At 38.8% G+C, this 18076-nt stretch overlaps 1 protein-coding gene across 3 annotated transcripts; it reads left to right on the forward strand.

Annotated features, from left to right (window-relative positions):
• Positions 1–34: 34 nt before the first annotated feature.
• rnaseh1 (ribonuclease H1) lies at positions 35–4829 on the forward strand. 3 transcript variants are annotated; one of them, XM_035678266.1, is made up of 10 exons: positions 46–139; positions 212–290; positions 387–488; positions 1065–1189; positions 1476–1655; positions 1761–1860; positions 1958–2012; positions 2772–2856; positions 3027–3151; positions 4530–4829. In XM_035678266.1, the coding sequence occupies exons 3-10, from the start codon at positions 424–426 to the stop codon at positions 4635–4637; spliced, it is 843 nt and encodes a 280-aa protein (XP_035534159.1). In that variant the 5' UTR covers positions 46–139; positions 212–290; positions 387–423; the 3' UTR covers positions 4638–4829. The 3 variants fall into 3 exon arrangements, with proteins under 3 accessions (XP_035534157.1, XP_035534159.1, XP_035534158.1); XM_035678265.1 differs by having other exon boundaries at positions 212–488; XM_035678264.1 differs by having other exon boundaries at positions 35–488.
• Positions 4830–18076: the final 13247 nt, after the last annotated feature.

Consider the following 18076-nt stretch of genomic DNA (forward strand, 5'->3'; position numbering starts at 1 on the left):
CCACGCCGTGGTTTTGTAAAACATCGCGAGTTTTTATGAACGGAAGTTGTTGTCAACATTACTTTTCAATGTAGTTTGTCACTGATTGCAGCACTTTACATATATATTTAAATCTAAAACATAGAAGACGAAACGAGAGGTTGTAAGATTATTTTTTATATATATTTATTTACTTGGGGTCGTTTAATTTAAGTGTTATTCTGTCTTTTAGTGACCCTTTAATGGATTCGGGCGTACGCCGAGCTGCTGAATTAACATTGTTACGAGTTTCTAAGCAAGATAAAACATTGGTCAGTCAGATTTAATGACATTTTATTGTGTCTGAGTTATCATTACGATGTTAGCCACCGGCTGCCAGTGATGTTTAGACTGAATGGTCTTTTCAGAGTAGCACGCAGGGCTGTTTGCACCGCCGTCGATGAAATGGCGAAGGGCAAGTTCTTCTACGCTGTGAAGAAAGGATTCAAACCAGGAGTCTACAGCTCATGGTGAGACTGTTTACATCTCAGTATTAGGCCACAGTGACATGTGTTTGTAAGAAAACACAAAGTCACTGGTCCCAGGGTGAATTTCCGGTGGAAAATGATATGCTGTACGCCAAACTCCATTCAGATATCTTGCGGTTTAATGTCTTCTTGTCTTTTGGCAAAATTACACACCAGCTAAAAGGTAGATTTGAAGTGTTTTGTAATCTCAACAATCCACTCTTCAATTCGGCTTTTAATTAATACATCAGCAACCGTTTATTTGAATGATATTCTCCATCAAAGTGTACACCCATTTGACGCTGTGCCATTTTTAAAAATGACCCATATGGTTTGTAAAACGTGCACCAAACTCATGCAGAGTAAGTGGGTTTTTTTATTGGAAGATTTTAAACATTTGAAAATAGTTATAATAAATATAAAATAAATAATAAACGCTGTGCAGAATAAACTGTAATTTCAAGACATTACTGTGATTACACCACAACATCTGCACTAAGTGTAGAATAAATACATGAAATGTTCTTTTTCAGATTTCGTGAACAAATTGTTGATCATCTGTTTTTCACTGTGATTAAGGGATGAATGTAAGAGCCAGGTGAACAAATTTCCATCAGCTTCTTACAAGAAGTTTGCCTCAGAGAAAGATGCCTGGGCGTTCATTAGAGGAGTGGACCTTTCTGCACCTCCAGAGGCGAAGACAGGTATGCTGGTTCAGACCAACGTGAAGCTTTTCTCCTCTACAACCTCACAAAAAAAAGAGGTTGTGAATGATCAGTCTTTGAGTAGATTCTGATCCCAGAACACAAAAAAAGTTGTAGTTTTGATCCCAGCAGGAAGTTAATCTGTAATCAGTCACATATTCAGCTTTATTGTCTTTAGGGAAGACACTAAACTCCTCCAGAAATTGGGAAAATTATTCAATATAATCTGCACAATGGCATTTTTCAAAATTTAAATGACAGTTAACTTTGTGTTTTTGGCTTTCAGTGGCTCAGGCTGTGGAGTCAGACGTCAATTTGCTTCCCAAAAGAGGCCCTGAACCTCTAGAATACATCCCTCTTGGTAAGAAGAGATGTCACTCAGACAAGGAGGCGGAGTCCCAACCTAAACGAGTCAAAAAGTCAGAAAGCGTGTCTTCAGAAAGCGCAGATGGTTTCACATACATGGGTAAGATGGTCAAACGTCACTGGAAATTAAATAGGAACTTGGAACTCTAACGGTCTCCTGAGTGTCACTTCAGAGTCACTCAGAGTTGTTTAACCCTCTGTCCAGGTGATGCTGTTGTCGTTTACACCGATGGCGGCTGCACGGGCAACGGCCAGCATGGCGCCCGAGCCGGCATCGGAGTGTACTGGGGCCACAACCACCCACTGTGAGGAAACGCACACGGAGAACAGACAACACATGTCATCTCCATAATAAACCAGTAAATCTGTTTATTCGTCACATTTATTGCTGCTGTCTTGCAGAAATGTTGCAGAGCGGCTGGAGGGAAGACAAACTAACCAGCGTGCAGAATTACAGGTACCTTTCATCAAGTGCTTCAGTCTAAAAAAAAAAAGCCAGATACCAACCACAGTGTTAACTTCTGCAATGAACAGGAATTATTGTACATGACTAAGAACAATCTATTATTCAAACTGAGCTCTTAATCGCATCCATAACACCAGAACTTAAGCACAGTTAAAAGCAACTCCATTGTGACAGAAATACTATAAAACTTTAAGTGCTTGGTGAAGTTAAATTGGATTAGTTTTTAGTACATTTTTAAGATGGAATAAAACAGCAACTTAAAACTCATCAGTTAAACATGTCAAACCAGTGTGTCTGCAGGTCCTTACAGTCTTAAAATGTTTTAGATACAATTTTTGCAAACAAGACCTTAAAAATCACGTGACTGTCCTAAACTTTGAATTGTAAATGAACATTTTTAATGAGATGTCAAATTTACACTGAACTGTCATACTGACCCGCAGAGAGAAATTACCCATGAAATTAATTGTATGTATGAAGCTCTGAACTAAAGCAGATGTATTACATTACTTAAAAACATATAAAACATTTCCAAAGTCAAATGCCCTACAACAGTATGTAATTGTACAGTGTGTGTATATGTGTTCTTTTTAACATATTATAGTCACCCTGAGTCTACAAAATGTCATCTCAATACGTCTTACAGGTCTTTTTAAAAATAATCTTTATGTGCAGAAACATTTATCTGCCATGCACAAACACAGATACAACAGTGTGTTAACAGCTTTACTGGTTGTGTGTTTGAACCAGGCAGCATGCAAAGCGCTGGAACAAGCCAAAGAGAACAACATAAAGAAGTTGGTTCTCTACACAGACAGCAAGTTTACGATCAACGGTGAGTTGTAAAAGAAAACATCAAAGTCTGGCTTTCTGAACATGAAACCTGAGAGGTGCAACTGATCAAAGTCATATTCATGTCCAACATGTGACAGGTCCGGGTTTTTGAATTTCACCATAGTAGACCTTGAAGAGTTGGGTTTGAAGTCTGTGGTGTGTTTGCTGCAGGTGTGACCAGCTGGGTGAACGCATGGAAGCTGAATGGCTGGAGGCTGAAATCTGGAGGTCAGATCACCAACAAAGACGACTTTATGAAGTTGGACAAACTGAATGCAGAGGTGGAGGTGGTCTGGGTAAATATCAGATGAGTCACTTCACCCTGAACTTAATTACTAATTCACTCCAGACCCACAGCTGGGCCATGTTACTGTAAAATAAAATCATACTGTGATTCCACACCACTTACACTTATCAATTAGATGATTTAATTGCTCCTCAAGAAAAGCAGTGAGGTACACTACCTGTTTATAACTTGTAACAACTTTACAGCCTTCATTAGGTGATTTTTCTCCATCTAAGCTCATAATATTTCAGATTTCTATGTACTGGCCCACAAAAAAAATTGTTCATGACTCTGAACTTAATGGCTAACTTGTATAACCTGAAGACAACCCAACATAGAGAATTTTCTTAATCAATATTCCACCCATAAAGGGATTTAAAGACAGCCCTGTTGGATCCGTGCTTGTGATGTGATCACAGACACTGTGAGAGTAATGTGTTTAAAAACAGCAGTGTTATTAGTTAAGGTTAGTCTGTGCTGCTTATCGTACTAGCAGTACAGTATTATATTGTTGTAGGTTTTGTTTTTGCAGTCTAGCGCCCTCTGCTGTGAGAGGGCGACTTTGTCTAGCTTTCCCTTTGGAAAGGCACACCAATCTCGTAACACTTAGTAAAATTGCCACGAGGGGCGCTAGAGGCTCATCACAAAATCTTGATAATATAAAGCAGCAGTGTGTGTTCTTGTGTGTTTTTAAGTATCCATAGTCAAGGAAAATGTTTTATGCATTATTCTCTGTTGATATAAAAAGCTTCACACTTAATGATGCTGGATGGCACTCATGAAATAGAACATAGGGTTGTGTTCCCTGTGAGGAAAATTCTTGATCTTAATAGTAAAAGTTCCCATGTTTATGACTTGCAAGTCATTGGGCAGGTGGTTTTCTGACTGCAGAGTTGGCCACGTGAGGATAAAAAAATACATAATATAACACAATATCTATTACATTTGGGTTTAATGACCTTAAAAAAATGGACATCAGCTGACTTGAGACAATCATATTTGTTGGTGTAGTCAGCCACCTTTTTATAATTAAATGTTGGGTCAGTCATTCTGGAGAAAGATAGTTGATTGTTGAATCTCATTCTCTGGTCGTCAAATTGAAAATGTCAGCACGAACACCACCTGTTTGTTTGTGGTCAGTATTTGACGAGTTAGGAATGAGACTCAACAATCAACTATCTTTCTCCAGAACAACGGACGTGAAATTAAGAATGGAAGGTTGGCATCAACACTACCTGTACGTACAGTAACTCCCATATGACATGAATGTGGCATTAACCATCCAACGTCTGATCCCTCAACAGTGAAGAGATATGACAAAGAAGTAAAACACTGCAGCAGTTAAAACCATTTTGAGTTTAAAGCATCAAATGCTTGTCTTCCTCCAGCTGCATGTTCCAGGTCACTCCGGCTACAGAGGCAACGAGGAGGCCGACAGACTATCGAGAGAAGGAGCAGCGAAGCCTTTACAGCACCAGAGCGAAGAAAAGGGATGATTCTGATCGAAGAGATTTGCTGCAGGACTGTTCATGTGTACTTTGGTTTGTAAGCCAGCTGACTGCTTTGATTAAGAGGTTTGTTTTTCTTTCAACAGAGAAAACTCAGGAGGGGGTATCTGTGTGTTTGTCAGTTATTCTGTAGATTTTTAATTTGTGCTGCTGCTCTAAATAAAGTTTGTGCTTCGTCTACCAGTTTTTGTATTTTGTGATGCAGAATGAAATGAAGACGGAGAATAGTGAGAGAGGGAGAGAGAGCGAAGGCAGCGTAATGGATGAGCAAAGCAGCACTGACAGGTAATGAAGAGTAGGGAGGTGAATGAGAAATATGAAGAGGGGAAAGGACGTTCTGAGAGAGGAGGAAGGATAAGGAAGTGGACAAAGACTAGGAAGTTACAAGAAGGAGAACAGGGGCAGTCTGGGAAGAAGGGAAGTGTGTGGGAGGGAGGCAGAAAATATTTTTTGGTTTTAGTTTGCTCTAAAGAGAAATACGGAAATGAGTTAGTCTTGTTGTAATGCAGTCAATCGTCCAACAGGAGGAGCTGCAGGTCATTGTTAGAGCCCAGACAAAGATAAAAAAAACGCACACCAGGATTTATGGTTTATTGGAGCATCAGTTTGAATACTGATTGACACATTTGATGCATATTGCTTCATACACATTCATTGCTTTGGGAATATTGTTTGGGAATAAGTTTATTAAAGCCAAACTCAATTGAGAGTGTAGGCGTATCAAATCCGGATCACAAAATTAAACTGGGAGATGTCTGCTCCCAGTTTGACTAGCAGACTGTAAACCAGTCAACATTATTACATTAAATAATATTGACCTTAAGTGTTTGGCTGAAGCTGTCTATATGGACTGCTTATGCGGATATTCAGTTTATTTCTATTTATTGCCACGATACGAATGAAGACCGAAAATTGACATATTTGACTATTATGGAAAATACAGTTGAAATTGACAGACTGGACCAGTTCAAAGCAGGCCTCCTCGTCATCTCATACTAGGTAGAGTAAAAACAGAACCTCCTAAAGGAATTAGAGCGAACATTTAATTTAATTTATTAGGATCCCCTTTAGCATCATCAAACAGAGGCTATTCTCTCTGGCATCCAATCTCACACCACATTAACAGACAGGATAAAAGTTTATTCCGACACCATACATACAAAACCAGACAAACTGTAAAACTATAAAACAAACAACACAAAAAAGTACTTTAAGGTAAGTGACTGAAGAGCATCTTAAATAAACCCTACTTAACAGTTATTACAATGAGATCGATAGAATTCTTGAGTATAGATTATGACTTAAATCTAAAGTTATAAAGATGGAGGCATTTAATTTTATGAATCCATACAAAATATGAATTAATGGAGCTTAAAAGAAATGTGTGATGATCCACCGATGACTCCATCTTAACACATTCATGTTGCCTTTTTTCAACCTGACAGAATTTTATTTCACATTCTAGTGGAGGATCCACTGTACTCCTTTACTTTTTCCTCTCTCTCCTCTTGTCTCCTTCCTCACAAACTCCTCCATTTCTCTCTCTTCGTGTCAGTTTCCTCTCTTTACCTCTACTGAGGGATAAAAAGTAACTAAAGTATTTCCTCACCTACTGTATATAAGTACAATTTTGAGGTACTTTTTACTTGATGTGAGTATTTATATGTTATTCTGCTTTCTGTTTCTGCTCCTCCACATTTCAGATTTAAATATTGCACTTTTTACACCACTTAATTGGTTTGCCAGCTTTATTAACATTAAAGTATAATAATTGTCATATTAAACGTCTGTTACATAAATATAATGAATTGCTCAGTTCACAAAATCGCCTTATGAAGTCACTTTTACATGTAACTGAGTCAGTAAATCTGCAGAAAGAATATTATAAGTTTTTTTCATTCTTTCTTGTTTCAAGCTACAGATACTCGCTTCTAGAGCGTTTTGAGACAAAAGTATTCAAAATAAAAACTTACGAGAACATTCCTACTGACTTGCTTTTGGAAAATAAGTTTTCAGGATGTAATTATATACAGAAATGTTCTCATAAAACTGAACTGCCCAACAGTTTATAAAGTAGTGAGCATTTGTTTAACCATAACCAACTACTACAATAAAAGGCTACTTATGCATTGTTGGATCAGTAATAGTAATCCTATAAAATAGTATATACAATATTTATTATACAACACAATCTTCCTACACAGTAAGTACTTTTACTGTTGATAGATGAAGTACATTTTGCTGACAGTTCCTCTGTACTTTTACTTAGCTTTTTTTATGATTTATGATTTTGTAATGACGTATTTTTACATAGTTGTGTTGCTACTTGTACTTTTGTAAAGTATCTGAGTATTTCTTCCACCACTGCTTCCCTCCAGCAGACCTTCTGTACGTGTTCGTAGAAAATTGTGTTTTCTGTTGATGGAAACAGAAAGAAAGAGAAATTAGAGACTCAGCCTTCCTCCCTTGCTCCCTTGCTCCCTTCTTCTTCTTCCTCCTCCTCCTCCTCCTCCTCGGTCCTTCTGCGGTCAGTCGATTGGTCGTGTCGATGTTGGAAACGGCAGGACGGAGGCTCGGGGGTTCCTCAATCTGACCCTGACCGCTGCCTCGCGGCGAGTGTGGGGCGCCTTGACCCCACCAGAGGCAACCCAGTCTGAGAGAGAGCTCCTCTCGGAGGTCAAAGGTCACCCCACATCATCTTCACCTCCTAGCTGGCTCAGCCTCGTTAGCACTCCTCCTCAACACACACATGTCTCCTCAACAGACCGAGCTCTGGCATTGGTCCACCACTGCCCTGCTGGAGGGGAAGAAGACAGAGCAAACTGTAAAGAAACTTAACAAACCAGACATTAGAAACATCCTGCTAACACTTCAGTAAGAGGCTTTGTCAATTTTTAGACCAACAGTGTCTAAAATAAACCAGAATGTTCTGCCGGGGTTGAAGAACTCTCTGACACCACAAACCATCTGACACTGAGCGGGGGATGTTCGCCAAAGTGCTCGCAGTTCTGATGGGGAAGAAAGAAAACTTCATGCAGACATTCAGCTGCTTAACAGAAAATTAGCCCCGACTACGCTGGTGTTGTAGCCAAGTCACTTCAGTCCAAGTCCAAGTTGAGTCCCGCGAAGTAAGAGATTGCATCAGAGTCACGGTCACGTTTGGTCACTGAGGTTGTGGCTTAGCTGCTGCGGTCCTGCCAAGGTCACGTCCAGATTGATGAGGTCCTGTCTTACTTCCTGAGGTCACAGCTAAGTCACTGAGCTCATGTTCAAGTTACTGAGGTCATGTCCAGGTCACTGAAGTAATGTCCGAGTTGCTGAGGCCATGTCTAACTAGCCTTGTGTCTAACTAGCCTTGTGTCTAAATTGTCGAGGCCAGATCCAAGTCACTGAGTTAAAGAATAACTTAGCATCCATTGAAAATCTTGTTTTTGTTGACGTCAGTCCCTTTCACCCATGCACTGCAACCCTGAACTTATCCAAGCGTTAACCTATTGTGACATATAACATGGTTTGAGGAGTACCGTTTTGAAGCCTTTAACTCTGGCATTATGGCTGTCACCATGTTGATGCTTTGCAGCCAGCAGCGGTGACCCGACGGTAGCAGGAAACAATGACGGCTCACCTGGTCATGGACTCACTAAGAATGACTTGTCAATCACAAGGTAGCCACGACTTAAACACCTGCTGTGTGCTATATGTGTGAAAGGGCAACAGACCTGAATCTCTGGACATTGTCTGGAGTTTATGTGAGGAAACGGCTCTCCGGTGGGTTAGATTCTCACCTCGCTGCAATGAGGAACAAAGCACATGTCTGACCAAACCCAACAGGCTTTTAATTTACAATCCTAAGTTACTCTTTAATATTCAAATTGCTGAGATCATGTCTGGAGTTGCCAAGGTTTGTCTTATATTATTTGGTCATGTCTGTGTTGAAGAGTCTCCGAAGTTATGTGAGTGATTTACTCAAATTAATGAGATCACGTCTTGAGTTTTTGTACTGTCTGAGTCAACTACTTTGTAAAATAAATGAATAAATATAAATCATATGATATATATGACACCTAAACCTGTCCTAAACAAAACAGTCCTATTAGGACAAAATGGAATTGAAGAAGAAATGTTATATTTTGGATTTTGGATTTTGTGAAGAACAAAAGAAAAAATATTGACTTGAGCAGTGGTCTAAAAAAAAGGGCCTGTCATCTAACTCGTCAGTTTCAGTTTTGTAACATCTGGCTTGTACAATCTATAATCAAGTTGTACAACTAAAACAGTCTTCAACCTGCACCTTTTCAGACAGTATGAACAGCTTGAACACCGGTCTAAACAACGGGCCAGGTCTTTTTACTTGTCAGAGCAAAATCTCTTGTTTACACAGGAGCTGTCTCTTGAAGTTCTTAAAATAAAAAATCATTCTCATTCATGTTTTTATGACCCAAAATTGTAGTTTCAGTAGTAACTACATCAAAAAAGGCAAAAAAAGGGGATGTAACTACTGATATCACTACATAAATATGAACGTAATTGAACTATATTATTTTTTATTATTTATGATTACTGATTTTTCATCGATGGAGGAGAGCACATGAGGAGTCACAGTCAAAGATAGAGAGATGAACAAAGTGGTGTCTGTTTCCATGACAGCTGTCTGCATCTGGCTCGGAAACCTGCTCCCCCACCTTCTCTGCTACCAACATTATGTTTGATATGATGAAAAAGGAGGGTTTCTTAAAGGGGGGTTTTTTGTTTTTGGTGATGGTACTGGTTTTCTAGTGTTGGCTCAAAGAACTCTGATTTGTTACATAAGGATTGTCATTCCCATTAGGACCTGATTTTTCACTTGTTTTTACACCACAGCAACTGCTTAGGTTTTCCTCTCCAGCTGAAGATGTATTCATCAGTGAAATCGTAAAGGTCAGAGAGAACAGAAATCTGCAGTCTCTGTGCTCATTAAGAAACAACCAGATTTATCTTTAAAACTAAATCTCAATCTCTTATGTCTACTTTCTTACTTTAATCAATTTTGCTAAGATCAGGTTATTTCAAAATCCTGGCACATAACACCGAAACATAACACATGAAACCGGAAAAAAACCTTTTGGTAATATGGTGAAATTACCCTTTAAATCTTAATGGGTATACCAATATATAAAATTCACCAATACTAGACTAGATTGCATTAGAGCACATCATCTCAGACCAAAGCAATTGGGTCCACTGACAAAACCCTAACCTCCCATAAAAACATCCAACCAGACAGCAACTAAATAAAACTCACCAAAAACAATAAGTGCTTATTTTTGCCCCTGACAGGCTCAGTTTAAGTGTCTGACAAAATTATGGAAAGGGCCCCTACAGAGATTGACCTTTTGTCCAACCAGAAACACTGGCTATCACTCACCACCAGACTCCATTGGCAAAAACTGTGATTTTACCTCAAAACATTTTTACTTGACTCAAAATGGACTGAAACAAAATAAAACTCACTAAAATCGTCTTTGTTAGTCTTTCCACTGTTCCAACAATCACCAACAACGGACTTGCATGCCCAGAGAGGATGTTACTTAACTCCCTGCTTAGGACGCCATTACTCCACTATATCCTTACATAGAAAATAGTTATTTACTGCTATATTAAGGTTTTTAGTTTCATAACCTTTAGGTATTAAGCAAATGGACAGCAACATCATCCATGTGTAACTGCTGGTGCCTGCCAACACAATACATACAAAAACTTCTCTGGCTTTTGAGCTCGTGGTTGGATAAAGCTGTTGGTCAGGCAGGTCAGTAAACACACCACAGGCCTCAGTCAGTCTCTGTAATGGAGCCTGATCAATATATTCTTTATACAAACAGATCAGTGTATCGGCTATTAGCAGCTTGGCAGGTTGCTGTCATCTGGGGCTTCATTATCTCGTCCGCCTGTTGATTTGCATCGTGGACAGAAACATATGATTCAATCCGTGCCCTTGCCGAAAGGTTGACAGCACTCTGCGCCCCTGAAGCCATCTCTGCGTTTCTAAAGTTTCACTCCAAAATTAGGTTTCTACCATTCGGAATTGATGACACCTACTCTGATTAAGAAAAACAAAATCAAATACTGGCATGGAAGTGAAGCTCATTATGGAAATACATTGAACTTATTGACTTTTCATGGGATTTGCCTGAAAACGAGGAGACAGTTTCCAGGATGGTGTTTTTGAAATATAGAAAGGTGATATTTTTTACTCTCTTAATGAGTTTGAATCATTCAGGAATGATTTGTTTTGGATGAGTTTAATTCCAGTGCGAGTCTCCATCTTGTTGCCCAAAAATGATTAAAAACACAACAGTGAGCCGTACGGTTGCACTAATGTTGTGCACAACACACACACACACACACACTGTAGTTTATTTTGACTCAATCCCACAAACACTGTCCTGCTGCCCCAAATACTCACCAGAGCAAACGTGGGTTAATCTGCCACTTAAAATAGTTCCCAACAAATGCACTATTTCTTCCTGTTCATGTTTTTAGGGAATGAATGAGCCTTTTCTAAAACATGAAAAGAAAGGTTTAAGTTGTCTTCAGTAGGAACCAATGGGCTTAGAGCTGAGAGCCACAGAGTAGAGAAGACAGAAGTTTTTGAGAGACAGACTAACACATTGTTGGTTTTGGGCTTTTCACAGGACTGATCGACAGCAACTAAAATACAGAATATGGCCACCTTCGTTCAGTTAACCTCAAAACTGACATTATTATTTTATAACTTTTTATAGAGTAAAAAACTAAACAGACCAGAACCTGCCAATAAACTATTACTCTAACAATTTTCCCTAACAAAACCTTCAAAGAACAAAAAACATAGGGGTTTTTATGTTACATTTTGGCCTGATAAAAGTAGTAAAAGTGCAGGTGTAAATAATAAAATGGACAATGGAGGAGTTGCATTTAATCGCTTCAGTTTCAGTTTGTTGGTATTGCTCATGCTGGGACTCCTGAAAAGAGCAGAGTCATCGTTAATGTTATTAGTTACACCTGTGTTTTTCCTACAAGACAAAATGTCTCCTGTGGAAAAGGACTATTGGATTATAATCGACGGGGCCTTTATCAGTATTTTATTAGATAGAAGCTGTTATTACAAATCAGGTTTTTTCCCAATTTTTGTATATTAGTTCTGTTGCTGGTTGGGGTACAGGTTTCAGACCCATGCAGACCTCAGCCAGGCCGAGGTGAGGCCAAGGTCGGCAGGGTGGAGGTGCTGCAGTGCCATCCATCAGCTGCCAGAGCTCTAATTATGCAGCAGAGTCCTAACCAAGCGTGAGATGTCATTACACAGATGGAGCTCCAGAGGAGAGAGAGTGAGTGTGCATCTGTTTGTCTGTATGTCTGTCAGTCTGCATCAGTGTACAACTGTGTGTGTGTGTGTGAGAGTGTATATTCATTGTCTGAGACAGTATAGCTAGAAGGTCTCTCATATTCTCCATACATGAACGCTGATGCTTTCAGCTATGAGATGATGCTTCTGAATATCACCTGAAAATTCTTGACATGATGGATGAATGTGTGTTCACGGTGTGCATGTGTGTATTTAAAACAACAAGCTCCTGGAGGGAACATTTGCAAAACAAATTAAAATTAAGCATTATATATAAACATATGTTCTATAAAGAATCTCCCCTGAAACATTAGCTGCATTATTGTAAGTATTATGACTGTTTTCATCCTTTTTGGTTTCCCATACGTACGTCACCTTGTAGGTTGTTTTTGTGGTTTGTTTTTTGTTCTATTATCTTTCTCTTATTGTTATTGTCTTTGTGTATTTATCCACATTTCCAATCATTGTTGTATCTGTAAAGTCACTACTGTTTTGTTTTTGCACCAATAAATAAAAGAAGTTGGTGATTTATGTCAGTTAAATCAACACAATTAGCTCCCCAGCGTAACAGTTAGCATAATTGATTGATTCATAAAGTCATTAACATTATATATAACACATCTGTAACACTGAACCCTCAAACTGAACTGAATCAGCAGCTCCACATAAACAATCTGATGATAACTCTGTTGCGAACACTTGAATGCTGAGCTATTAACCTTATAAACTTGTAGGTCTAATTCTGTACTGAATGTAACAGGTTGGTGGTGTTAATGAAGTGTTTGAAGTCAAGATCAGGTGGCACCAAACCAGAAAAAGCCAGGGGGGTCCTGAGATTAATCATGCTGGATCTGAAGATGAAATCTGCTCCACCATAATTATTAGTTTTACTTTTACATTTCCTCTAATTGTATGCTGATTTTCTTTTGAAATACTGGATACTTTCACCTCTTCAGCCCTAAAAAAAATCCCCCAAATTCTCACAAGTCATGTTCGCAACTAACCTGTGACGAAGGGTGCCAAGTATAAACAGGTGTTATTCCAAGGGATTACCAGTCAAAAAGATTGCACTGCCATTCAAATATAGCAAAGATAATCCTAAATGTCGCTTGATTTGGAAAATTACAAAATAGGGCTGTACGTTATGAAAATACATTTTATAACAGGGTTTAACGTTAATGCTTTTTCTCATATTTCAGAAATGTATTAGTCCAAAGTCTATTTTTACTTGCCCCTTTACAAATAGTTGTATTCATTAGCGATCTTACTCTCAAGCATTGGGCTGTCAGCACACACTTTAAGTGCCTTTAAAAAACTACTTGTTTTATCAGCTTTTATTTTAAACTTGCAGCAAAATCCATAGTCGGTGTTTACCCCGCATCTTCTAATGCCACCCAACTAAAGTCCTGTTTCCAGATTACCTGAAATGCTTGCTACATAAACTTTTGTCTTTACCTGCCGCCATTTTTGTGCCCAGTGTGTAATGCACATGTGCGACTCTCAACACCGATGAAGAGGAAGCAAGATGGCTCAGTCTTCAGCTACTTCCATCATTAGCTCTGGAAAAAAGGATATGTTTCACCGGGCAATCCCTATTGTTGAGACTGAATAAAGAACCATCATTTTATCCTTCACAGCAGACACATTCCCAACTCTCTACCTTACATTCAATAATTAACAAAGACGCTTCAAAACCTATAAAACTTCCAAACCACTGGTGTGGGTCCAGTCACCACCATCAATCCTGTCACAGCCTTTCTATGAGTGTTCATTCTGTATTTAGTCATCACACTTGTTTTCAAAGATTATATCATGAGTGACTAGGAGTGGAGGATTTTGAAACCCTGGAAGCAGCAACATTTTCAAAGGTAATCTTTACAAAATTGCACTATAAAAACAAAGAGAACTATCTCTCTACAGTTTTTTTGTACATTGGATAAGTGCTGATGTGTCTGTTTTGGTTTTATGTTGATCGCAGTTCAACAGACAGAAAGTCCAGTGGAGATGAGATCAGACGCTGCAGCAGAAGCACGAACAGAATGAAAAAGTCTTTGTGTCAGAATTATCATAAGAAAGATTTTAAAAGCTTTACATCAGAATAAAACACTGACAGCTGACTGCAGGATCAAACACCACCATCCTGCTTTCACCTCCTCACCAAAACGGACTCATAAACTTCTTTTAATTGCTGCTTTCAGTGTTTGAACTCTGCACCGCGAGCACCCGTCGTCCTCATTATGAGGAGAGGTGAATTGTGGGTAGAATCTGCGGGTGGTTCGGCAGCCCGCTGTGAACGCTGATGTTTCAGAAGGCAGGAAACAGGAGAAATGAGACAAAAGAGAGGACGAACGTGATGGAAGGGGGGGAAAAGATGAGAGTGGGAGAAAGAGTCGGCAAGGGAGGGGAGCGAAAAGAAAAGGGAAGCGAGAAAAATGAGGGAATCGGAAGACATTTGGGGAAACGGAGAAAGCAAAAGACAAAGATAGACAGAAACAGAGAGGGGGGTGAGGGGGAGGAGGAACTTTGGGAAGAAAGAGTGACTCAGGAAGAGAGGGAAAAAGAGAAAAGTGAGAAGACGAACAGGAGAAAAAAGTAAGGTGGTCGAGGGAATGGAAGCAAGATGATTGATGGAGGCAGATGGAGAAGAAAAGGGAATCAGTAGGAAGTGAAATGAAGAACGTCTGTGAAGGAAGACAATGAAAAACACAGAGGAGGAAGAAAAAGAGAAAATTAGAGAAAAGAGGGAATTCAGGGTCGTTGAGGAAAAAACTAACTAGAAATGAGTTAGACATGAAACAATCAAACTCAATCACATGACATGATTGTCCAATTACAGGTGATGGTGTGTTTATGTATGCGTCTTGAAGCTTTATGCTATGTGTCTCTTCACTCTATATTTTAAAATATAGCTTTTATTAAATCAGGTAAAGTTGAGTCGGACATTTAATTTTGTCTAATGTATTACATTCCCTTTTGCTCTCTGTAAATAAGTGGTTGTTTATATTGCAGTTAACACAAAATAGCGAGCAGTGAACACATAATTATGACACCACACCGTTTTCATGTGTAGAATCATTTTGAATTCAGTGTTTTCCAGTGGTTTAACTTCTCAACTTGCTGCAGTGATGTACAGGTGTACTTCAAGAACCTTTGACATACTGTTGGGTGTGGTTACAGGTACAACAGAGCACATTTCTGACCACACCCAACCACACTCAGCTTTGTGTGGTCAGAGGTAAATCAGGCCTGAAACTTTCAACCAGAGAGGGCAGCAAAACTCGGTATTAAGTTAAGATCACTTGTTAGCTCATCTTTCAAGTGAGGCAGCAAAGGCAACATTTACCATTAAGCTAAGCTAAGCTTTCAAAATAATTATTCCTGCGAACTAGATTTTTTTCTTTTTTTTAGTGAAAGCCCTATTACTTAGTTTCATAGTGTTATTACTATAAAACTTCATTTAATAGCATAATCCCAATTAGAGGCATGTCTCTTTTACTAGCCTGATGTGGCTACACATTTTGACAAATAAAGGTGTGTTTCAATTAGAGGCCTGGTCTGGATTTTGTAGAAATTCTTTGGATGGTTGAAACCTCTTAACCAGTCCCACCAGGTCGCCTACTTGTGTGAGTTATAATCTGCTTTGATCGCCTAAAAAGATTAAACCTTTGTCAATATGGACATGCTATACATCATTAGATCAGTCCGATTCTCCATAATTCAGTTGTTGATCTAATGATTGATATGTTATTCGATAGCCAAATTTGTATACTCTCACTCATTCATACTTGTTTAAATAAACAATATTTATAGTATTTTTTCATCTTTGCTGAGCAAGAGGTCAGTGCAAAAGGAATTGGCTTGTCTTTGAAGACCTGTCCCAAATAGAGGCAGGTTGAGTTCAGTGATTGAAGCAGATCAAAGCCTGGGAAATGAATTAAAGTTTGATGGTATATGATGGAGGAGGTATTACTACAGCCATGCTAGCAGCTCTGTGAGGCTGCACTTACAGCAGTGGTGCTTTGAGCTAAAAGCTAACATCAGCATGCTAACATGCTCAAAATGACTGTTAGCATACAGATGTTTAGCAAGTATAATGTTTACCACAACTACCATCTTAGTTTAGCATGTTAGCGTTCTAACATTCACTAATTAGCTCTATAATTAGTTGAATGTAAACTAAAAGTGATGATGGTGCAGAAATGTCAAGGGATCAATTATATAACGGGGGAACATTTGTAGAAAATATCAGTATATCAATTATATAGTATATAATTGTTGAGATGTTTCAGTCTGGACCCAGTTGTGGACCAACAGTGACACCAATAGAGCCCTCCAGTTAACATGGCTAAAAATGCACCTTAACATGTAAACTGATATGTTTTGTATTTATAATCTGCAAACTGTCAGATAAATGTATCATATTGCTTTAAAAGTGCAATATTTACCTCTGAAATGTATCTCTGTATTGAAGTACAGTACTTGTATCTCATTCCTCTGCAGCTCTGCTGTCAGTACTGTCTGTGGTAGAAATGGGACACTGTGGTGCTGTGAGCTGCCTGCTGGCTGTTAAAATGCTGTTCAGGTCTGCAGCAGGCTGAGATCCAGTGGGGCAGCCGGCAGCAGAGGCAGACTGTCTGAATCCCAAACACACAGTCTGCCTCAACAGAATACATCTCTATCCACACATTGAAACAGTTGGAGGCATTACAGGTCGTGTTTTAGCATTGATCATAAACACAATAAGTGGAATTATACTAAAAAACAAAGAGAGACAGGATCAGATTTGGAGGGAAAATCTGCTGGAATTTTTTTTTAATCCTCATCAAGGTGGCTGATGGGAAATGTGGTTTTAATTTGACAAAACACCACCACAAACAATGACAAGCAACCAATAGTCTGTTCCTGCTGTATCATTTGATTACTGGGAGCCAAAGTGAAGCCCTCTGAGGTCTGCCACAGGCCAATGAGCGTCTGCATATTTCTACATAAATTAGCTTTTAGTTTTTGGCTCATTTCTTCACTCAGTATCAAGTGTTTCACACCGTTTGCTTTAGGGGAACCAGAGCTTCCTCTGTGATTCAGTTACAGGAGGAATAATTATTACGTGGGCGTGTCGTAATTTGACTAAGAAACAAAAAAATATCTCCAGCGCTGTTTGGTTTTTAGTGATCTCTCAGCGGTGCCGCACAAAAAAAGAGCTTCATCTCCCTCAGTGAGTTTATGTGTTTAAGTTGGTCCATGGGTGACTTTTACAGGACTATTTATTTTTATTTATTATCACCTTCTGAATTATTCTTTCTTCAGACACACCTCATCCATATTCCATTGTAATCAGGATACAGTACAGAATAAGTGAATAGAAATGATCCCCAGACTTTACAGTGCCGTTTGTATTGATGAGTAGAATCTCAAAAATCACTTATCAAAACAGATTTTTATAGATTCTCCCTGGCCCGTGGTTCAGTAATTGTTTTTGGTTCGATTTTTCTGTGTTGTGCTGCTGTTTTGTCTGCAGCTTTGTTGAAAAGCTCTGAATGAAAAAAAACAACAACAAGAAAACAAAAATCGACAATCAAGTAAGTAGGTTTGGTTTCAGGAGTCAGACGATCTTCTTCACTTCAGTAAAGTGAAGGACTTACAAGAGACAGAATAAAAAAAGGAGAGTAAAAATTGAAGCAGCCGAGATTTTCTGACTTTTATCCCAAGGATGGGTTATAATAGTTTCTATAATGAAACTCAACAGTGTTTTTCATCAGACCCCGTTTGACATCATTATATTTTTTTAAACTTTTGAAAAGAGCCAAAGAAAACATAAAGCTGTTTTCACAGTTTATTCCTCATCACGAGTAAACTTAACTTCATGTGTAAAATCAATGGGATGACAATTTAGTTTTACAAAGAATTACTTTCCATGGGTTTACTTATCTACTGATACGCGCTAGAAATCGGTTTTAACGTTATACATTGGTACGCGCAACCCTGGATCGATCTAAATGTAGCATGAACTGAAGTTATGAATCTGTTGACTGGAGCTTTGCTGCTTACAGCGTCTCCACTCTCGTTAAAG

The sequence above is a fragment of the Morone saxatilis genome, unplaced genomic scaffold (assembly GCF_004916995.1).
Source record: "Morone saxatilis isolate NCDOM2014 unplaced genomic scaffold, NCSU_SB_2.0 Contig7, whole genome shotgun sequence".
Lineage (NCBI taxonomy): Eukaryota > Metazoa > Chordata > Actinopteri > Moronidae > Morone > Morone saxatilis.

What these genes read in the sequence shown, in the direction of transcription:
- rnaseh1 (XM_035678264.1), top strand. Translation starts at nt 361, where the DNA reads ATGTTTAGACTGAATGGTCTTTTCAGAGTAGCACGCAGGGCTGTTTGC. An exon ending in TGGGGCCACAACCACCCACT is followed by an intron (nt 1,861 to 1,957) that starts GTGAGGAAACGC and finishes GCTGTCTTGCAG; the next exon opens with AAATGTTGCAGAGCGGCTGG. An exon ending in CAGCAAGTTTACGATCAACG is followed by an intron (nt 2,857 to 3,026) that starts GTGAGTTGTAAA and finishes TGTTTGCTGCAG; the next exon opens with GTGTGACCAGCTGGGTGAAC.